Source organism: Chaetura pelagica, unplaced genomic scaffold, assembly GCF_000747805.2.
Source record: "Chaetura pelagica isolate M959 unplaced genomic scaffold, ChaPel_1.0 scaffold246, whole genome shotgun sequence".
Classification (NCBI taxonomy): Eukaryota; Metazoa; Chordata; class Aves; order Apodiformes; family Apodidae; genus Chaetura; species Chaetura pelagica.
Window position 1 is genome coordinate 769242 of NW_009953647.1, and position 8370 is coordinate 777611.

Here is an 8370-nt window from a genome sequence, read left to right on the forward strand (position 1 = left end):
AGATTGGAAGCCCTGTTATTAAAAATCCCTTTATAGCTTGCAGGTTATGATGGTGATGCTGACAAGCTCTTTCAGGGACATTTAATTTGCCAGCAGTCGGGTTTCTGACATGGCTGTTGTTTAAGGCTGCTGGTACTGGATTATCAAATGTATAATACCTGTCAAATGACTCACCTTTGTGTGGGGAATTGCAGGAGAGAGGTGTCAGGCGCTGGAGTCCTTCCAGAGGGAATGACTGAATTCAGACCTAATGAGAGCATCATACCTGTGTTTCCCATGTCTCTTTGCAGCCTCCTAAACAGGGATGTTCAAAGGGTTGTCAACTGTTTCCTGAGCCATTGCTCTGTTTATCTGCTGTGATCTTTTAAAAGCAGCTATATTTGGTCTTTCATTAGATTTTGAGTTGCATAACAAGTAAAGTAAGATTGCTGCTATTAGGAGCTTTGCACCAATGGAACAGATGTTGCTGTTGCCAGCGGCGAGACTAGCTGTGCTTCACTTGCACACATGCTGCTTTTCCTGGGGGGAGCCCTTTTCTTTCTCACCCTGCTCTGCTGTTTATCTTCTGCATTTGGGGAGGAAGAGATGAAAATTAGTCTCTGCTTCTCTGTCATCTTGGGATGCTATTGGGGGCTGAGGTAGGCAGACCAGACTTTCTTTTGGATGTAGCTGGGAGGTGTTTACCCCTCGAGGCTATCTCTGATTTCCCAGATGCTGCTTTTTTGAGAGCTACAGTTCTGTACTTCTGGGAGATCAGCCCAACAGTACAAAGCCAGATCTGCAGCCTCAGCAGAACATTGAGCCAGGGACCTCTGAAACTTGCTGCTGTTTGAACAGTGCAGAAGGATTTGTGAGGCAGCAGTCTGTCATGCTTTCCTGATAGCTTTCCCTGAAACACTGCCTGAAATTAAATGCTCACACAGTAAATAGCGCAGTAACTCCGTTAGTGTCTAGCAGCCCAACCACAGTGTTGATTTGGAGTTGGCCTGTAGTACTATCAGGGCTCCAGACTCCTCTGCAATGCTTAGTGAATTTTTTTCTTTTATAACCCCAGCTACTTGCAGTCGTTTACACAGGTTAAAATCTCCACTTTCCCCAGGGAGGGGTGTGTGCAGAAAAAGACAAGAGCAGTTGGTCATGGCCAGTGCCAGAGGTTTAAGCATGATGCTGCAGCCTTCCAGCCCAGGAGGTGATGATGAGCTCTATACCTATTGGCTGAAGTAAAAATATGAGACTTGAACTTGAGAGATGAGGGTTGACTCACTGCTCTTGAATGCTGGGGTATGGCAGAACAAAAGCTGCTTTGTTGCAGCTAGGGACAGTAAATATGCCCAAATATTTCCCTTTCATCTCATTAATATTTCACAGAAGTGCAAGGTCAGACCCATCCATTTGCTTTCTTTGTGGCAGCCCCTGACAGTGTTTCCTGGTTTTCAGTAAACAGGGCTGGGGTGGGCTGTAAGGGCTGGCTTCTGGGGAGTTCACCCTGTGGACTGTTTCTGTACAGGGCTCCAAGCGCATCCTGCGGTCTCACGAGATTGTATTGCCCCCGAGTGGACATGTGGAGACGGAGCTTGCACTGACCTTCTCCCTGCAGGTAAGGTTGGATGTGGCCTTGGGGCACGTGTGCTTGCAGGCTTCTTTGCTGTCTGCAGAGGTGTTGTGGGTCTGAGCTGAAGATCCTTCTAGTCAGAGGTGCTTGTTCTTAAGGGAATCCCAGACATTTCTGAAGAGCTGTCTGAGCTCTTTGACTGGGCTCTGAGCAGTCAGCTGTGGGGAACTGGGGACAGAGAAGCCCACTAGGAAAACTGCCGTGTCAACCCTTAGAATTGTTCTTGGGGCCAACCCTGTATCAGGGAAGGAAGATCTCTAATCCTGACTTGTCTGGAGGGAGCAGTATGCAGACAGTTACTCCTGGCTCTAGAGTCATAGCAATAACTGGGATTTGGAGCAACTGTATTTCATTGGTTCCTCTCTTCCTCAAAGCATACTGGCTTGGTGCTGCCTTCTCAGCAGGGAAATAAGGTAAATAGAGACTGGCTTGCTGCAAGCAAGTAGGAGGATCCTGCATGCATAGAGCAGAGACAGACAGTCAGAAGCATTAATATCTGGATTATGTGTGTATTGGCACTGTTGGTTAGATCTTGAAGTCAAAGAGTTTGACCTGGTAGGGATGGAGGCTCAAATGATGATGTGAGACTGGTTGTTACTCAGACTCAAAGCAGATAAGATTTCATTGGAGATGGGTGATAACCCTGTGGCTACCCAGGCAGATACACAGATGGCTGATGCTTCTGGTTCTGTCCTGATGCTTTCCACTGACTGGGTTAACTGTAGCATTGCATCCTCTCCTTTGTCAACAGGAATAACAAAGCCATGTGCCAAGAATGGGGTCCTGGGATTGCAGCTTTTCCATAGTTGGGAGCAGAGCTGTAAGATGAGCCAGGTGTCTCTCTGCCAGTCCTGTGTCAGCAAGGAGCAAATATTTCTGCAGATCCTTTTGGAACAGGTTTTTTTTTCTGGGACTCAGAGCAATACTGCAGCAGGACACAGAGCATTGTCTTTAACTCACTTGCCTCTGAAGGGGTTGGGAATTGAGCCAGAATAGGGGAGAGCAACATCCATGACACTGAGCCTTCAGAAGAGGTGAACAAGCTTAATGCAGAGATGTGCTGCTGGTCTACAGCTGCAGGAATGATTGGTGGTCTTGGATGCACTAAGGCCTGGAAAGCCCTCCTGAAATAGCACAGTGAGATTTTTACAATGGCCTTTATTGTTTCTCAATTGGACAATGACTGGAAGCTTCTCCTAGCTAACAACTGTAGCTTAAGCCACATATAGTCTGAATTTAGTGCCTGGAATATTGAGAATGGTGATGGACCACAAAGTGAAAACACGTAGATCTCAAAGCACAGGAAGGTCTCAGTGTCTTGCAGCAGTCAGTATCTCCATATCCCACTGTCAGCTCTTTAAACTGTATGCCTTGCTTTGTGTTACCTGTCTGGATTTGCAGCCCCACAGTCACCACTTCTCAGCAGCTTCTGGGTGAAACTTTTGTCCTTTGCACCCACTGGTTCCTAGTCAGAGCCAAACTAGAAAGGTGACAGTGCAGGCTGGCACAGTACCAAGCAGCCCATTGTGTCTGGTAGGCCTCTGCTCAAGCAGAAGGGAGGAGTTTCCTGTTGCTGTTACACAGCTGGGGTAAGACTGGGATTAGTGGTGTGTGTGATGTTGTTTCATCTTGCTAGCCTGGGCTAGACCAGCAGTAGTCTTTCTGACAGGTGAGCTACTGTTACCCATACTGCTGGAAGGGCTGCTTCTCCTGACCCTCTGTGGGTTTCACAGCATCAAGAGAGGTATTCCAAGTTTAACATTGCAGCTCTCCAGAGCACTTAATTTCTGTGTTTAATCTAATAAAGCTTTGGGGATGGCAGGAATTAAATCATTATAACTTCAGAAGTAATAGCTTGCCCTGACTTCTGCTGTTCTGGTGGGTGTGATGGCCCTTCTCACCCCTCAGAGGTGTCTTGGAGAGCTTGGTGCTTCCTCAAAAAGTCTTGTTTTCAAATGTTTTGAGCCAAACTGTTTTTCCCTCCAATCTCTGTTGTGGACTGACAATTACCAAGAAGTGTTGATCAAAACCATTCTGTAGAGCTGATAAGCCATGGCTGGTGTTAAAAATAGCTTGTCTGTGCTATGAAAAGGACTGCATTTCTTCAAGAGGCTCTTGCTTTTAACTGAGGAGCTGAGTGGCTGAAGTCTCTCTGTACCTTTCTTTTATCATCTCTGGGAATGCTCATCAGAGGGGGTCAGGCAGCACACCTTTGAAAAACAGAAACTTGCACATGTATGGACTTGTGCTGTCCAGTTTAATCCCTTAAACCACGTACAAATTGAAATCAAACTGGCCTGGGAACAAGCATAATTTTGGACTTTAGTTGCAGGCTTGGTACACAGCCTTGGTATGGCCCAAGTGCCTTGAGCTGAGAGCAAGAAGTTCCTCTCCCTTGCTGTCCTTACCACATGTGGAAGTGCTCTAGGACAGGGAGATGGTAAATCTGAATGCATAAGATGCCTCTGGCTTTTTGAGCCCCTCTTGCCCTTTCCCCCAGTAACTTTCTTCCATCCCTGCTTAAGGACATTGCGAATCTGTAAAGTCAGTCTCCATTTGTATTGGTGTGTTTTGTGGTTGATGCAGGTGTGTTTTGAGGTTGTATTTTAATTAGGTGGACTGCTGTTCCTCTCTTCTGCAGGGCTGCTTCCTTGTGCAGTGAATGGTAGATCTTGCCCTTGTAGAGCGATCAGTTAATTAGTATTCTGCTTGTTTGCATGGCCACTGCTCCCAGCTCTCTGTGTAGCAGTCAGGCTTGTTCTGGACTGCAAATTAATATCTCAGGGTTTCTGATCACACTCAGCATTTGTATTTATCAAACGCTTTGATAGGCAGGAAGTTGTGTTAACAATGTCCCAAGGGGAAAAAAAAAAGGTGTACATCTTGCCTGTGAGAAGCATCTTTCCCTTGGGAATGTCCTGGTTGAGATCCCTGCAGTGAGGCTCCTCCTGTTGAGGGTAACTTAGTGCAATGTGTTTTGTATGTATTTTGTGTATTTGGAGCATATGGCCCAGTCATCTCTCTTCTCAAGATGAGACTCAGCTACCCAGCCAGGTGGCTGCTGTATCTCTTTTTGAGGACTGATCTTCTATTGCACAGCTTCTCCCCCCAGGAGCCAGGGAGCTTGGCCCTGGGCACTGTCAGTCCTGGCAGAAACCAGGGCCTGACTGCAGTTAATACCCTGTGCAGGTGAGCAGGCTGAGCAGAACCTGGCATGGCATCAGCAAATCCTCGACCTCTTCATAGCTGGGCCTCTCTTCATGTGCCATTCAGAGCACAACAGGCTCTTAAGCATGTACAGTAGAGTGTCAGACACTTAGAAGTGTCCATGTGCTGGAGGGAAGGCAGTGTCCTACCAAGAGTGTGGGGGTTCATGGCTGTCCCTGCTGCTGTGTGCTGCCCGTGCCACAGCAACACCTTTGGGGCTCCAATTCTGGGCAGCCTTCATTCAGCTGTTGGGTGAAGTGTCTCCTGGAAGCTCCTCATCTCTCTGGAGCCAGGCTTGGGATCAGCACTTTCTGAAAGCTTCTCTGTGTCTCTAGATTTTGTTTTTGGGGCACTTGGCTAGAGAGATGGAAGCCTAGAGCTGTGCTACTCAGGTGTAGATGAAGGCTGCCTTGGAATCATGAAGATGGTCCAATGAGTCTGTAGGCATGGCTAGAAGCCTTGGGGTTAATCCCTAGGAATGGAGTTTACCTGTGAAGCAGGCAGCTAGGGAGCTAATGTCAAGAGACATAATAAACTTTTCCGTTGTGTTTCCACTTGCAGTACCCTCACTTCTTGAAGAGAGAAGGCAACAAGCTTCAGATCATGCTGCAGCGGCGGAAGCGGTACAAGAACCGAACTATTTTAGGCTACAAGACTCTGGCAGTGGGGTCTATCAACATGGCTGAGGTGAGCAGCATTTGATGGTGATCTCTGTTTACAAAGGTGGACAATTTTTCCTTCTGTTTAAAGCCAGCATTGTCACTTTCCTTATTGAGAAGTACTTGGCAGGATTTCATATAGCTAGCTGTCTTTATAACTGTAATCAGTATACACAGAGCAATCTTTTAAACAGCTTTTATTACTGAGTAATAACACTGGATGTTTTCTGGATAGTATCTTGACAGCTAAAGCTTTCATGAGACTAGCTTATTACTTTGTGAGGGTTTCGTTGTGGAGGGTTTTTTTTTTTAGAGTTAAAAGGTCTAGATAATTTCACCCAGATATGGTGCTTTGCATTCAGGACACATCAGCGTAAATCTAAAATTAGTAAATATATTCTTTTGTGTTATGTTTCCTGGAAGGAACAATGGAAGTTGCAGTGTATTTGGTTCCATTGTGTGCATTTGTCTCAGATCAGTCTTAAATATAAAATGCTTTGGTGTTTCATAAGTGCAAAACAAGGCAGATAGGGTCACTTGGGCAACCTCTCCAACCCTAACAAATGTTGAAGTTAAATCAACATGCTTCTGCATGCCACTGTGTGAGTGTTTGGATCAAGTTTCTCTCATTTTGATTGAAACACCTTTTCCAGTTATTATTTTGTGGCAAATAGTTTTTGAGGTAAATGATAAAATTTTCGGATTTATGTCTGAAAACTAATGCTAGAATCAAGTATGGATAAATAATTCACTAGTGCATTCTGAATGGCTTAGCTCCATGCTTCATTATTTCATGCTCTGTTTAATCTCTGAGTATTTAGACATGGGCTTAGCAGTATCAAGTTCAGCTTAACATCACTACTTTTCATCAGACTGCATTCTGTCAAGAAATCATTTCCATCCAAAATAATCTAGTGTTATGCTGTGGTGAATTATTACTATATAAATAATTCATTATAACATTATAAAGACCACTCTGTGTAAATTTAGCTTCCCTTAAACTTGCAGTAAATAGTGAACTCACCATTTGAACTGGCCAGATTCTGATTTGTGGTGCTCTACCTAACATTTTCCCTGGACTGTGCTTGGTTTGTTTAAGAACTAGAAATGAAATATTGCTGTAAGGCAGAAAGCATATGGGCCCATTAATTAGATCCATCAGGGAACTTCCAAGCACTGGGCATTTGCTGCTGCTGCTGCATGTGTTTTTTCTTATGTCTTTTTGTAATGTCAGCTGACTGAGGTTAGAAGGTCAAAAATTTTCAGAGATTCACTGTGTTAGAAAACAGTTGCTCTTTAACACATCTGGATCATTTCTGAAACTGAAGACTTCAGGAAAACAGATTTTACAAATCACCCCTTTGCAGTTTATAGTATAATGACCCTTAAACAGCACTGACATATTTCTTAAAATCTAAACAAAAAAATTGTTTTAGCTGTTGAAATAAAGCAAGGAATTGGAGTTGAGTCTGAGCAGAGTAAGAGCAGAGGGGCATATGTTCCTGGTCAGCTTAGATCTTTTTAAAGCCACGTATGAAGCTGACAAAACAGCCTGGTGTATATTAGAAAGCTGAAGTACAGGCATGCAAAGTTCTTTCTGACTTTGGTGGGGCAACAGAAGAACGTAAGTCATAGTTTCTGGGGAGAGCGCTATCAGTGGAAAAGGAAGGCAAAACCCTCACCAAGATGTCCCTCTACTTCCACCATCTTGTTTTTTTGTGACCTGTTGCTTCATTAATCTGGTGTGGCCACCTCCTCTGAGATTCTGGTGCCAGCTGTCTGGAGAAGAGCTTTTTGCTTCAAGGAAACACTTTGCATCTGTATCTCACAAGGAAATTTTGCCTTTACCTGTTCTGCTGCTGTGCTTCAACATGGAATTAAGTTCCTTAATTAGGTGTTCAGAAGATTGGTATCTTGATAATTTAAATTGGTGCTGTGCCATGGAAGCAAATGCATAGTAATGAGGTAGTCAAGTATTGGGCTTCAAGGATGAGCTAATCGGCTATCAAGCTCAGGAAACTTTTTTCTTTCCTTCCGTCACTTCCCTTAGTAGTCAACTCAAATCTCAGCTAGCATTGTGTGTTGCCTGCAAGTGACTCCTGCAGTTGTAGAGTGTTGTCTTGCTTCTGTACTTGGAAATGTGGAATAACTTTATTAAATAACTCTTATAGTATGCAAATGATGCAAGCTTAAATGCATTTACATGCAGATTTGTACTGCTTAATTTCTGTCCAGGTCATGCAGCACCCAACAGAAGGTGGCCAGGTTCTGAGCCTTTTCAGCAACATCAAAGAGGCTGCAGTGAAGGTAGCAGAAATCTGGATCTTCTCCTTGTCAAGTCAGCCAATTGACCATGAAGACAGCACTATGCAGGCCAGCCAGAAAATCAAGTCTACAGGTAAGAGTACAACCCCATGCTCTGAGAACCAGTGTTGTCTTGAAGTAGTTGGAGTTAAACTCCACCTGAGCTTAGATGCTCCATGGAATGAATGAACAGGTTTGCACAAGTTGCTGGGTCTAGAGCAGATGAATGCCACTTTGCAAACCTCTCACTGTGTAAGCAGGGAGTGTGACAGGAGTGGGGGACTGAATTGTCAAAGCTTCTCCTGCATATCACACCAGGCCTGAGTCATCCAGCAAGGGTCAGTTGTGTTCTTGCCAACACCCTTCTGGCATTACTGGTGCGTGTTGAGAACCCAAAGCTTCTGATCTGGCTAACAGTGTTGTATTCAGGAGATTCACATTTAAGCTACTCTTCCAACTTCTTTTTCTATTGAATATTCTGCAATAACTCTATCTTAAATGAGACTTGCAAACTGAAACACATTTTTCTGAGGACTATATGACCTGGTTTAGTTGAGTGTAAATCCACAATGTCATGCACCGTGTAGG

General features: G+C 44.6%; 1 protein-coding gene across 1 annotated transcript in view; it reads left to right on the plus strand.

Annotated features, from left to right (window-relative positions):
• The window catches only part of PACS2 (phosphofurin acidic cluster sorting protein 2), a 72302-nt gene that overhangs the window by 26832 nt on the left and 37100 nt on the right, over positions 1-8370 (plus strand). The window contains exons 5-7 of the mRNA XM_009999915.1: positions 1508-1597; positions 5381-5506; positions 7714-7876. Coding sequence (XP_009998217.1) covers positions 1508-1597; positions 5381-5506; positions 7714-7876 — 379 coding nt within the window. The remainder of the gene's footprint in view (positions 1-1507; positions 1598-5380; positions 5507-7713; positions 7877-8370) is intronic.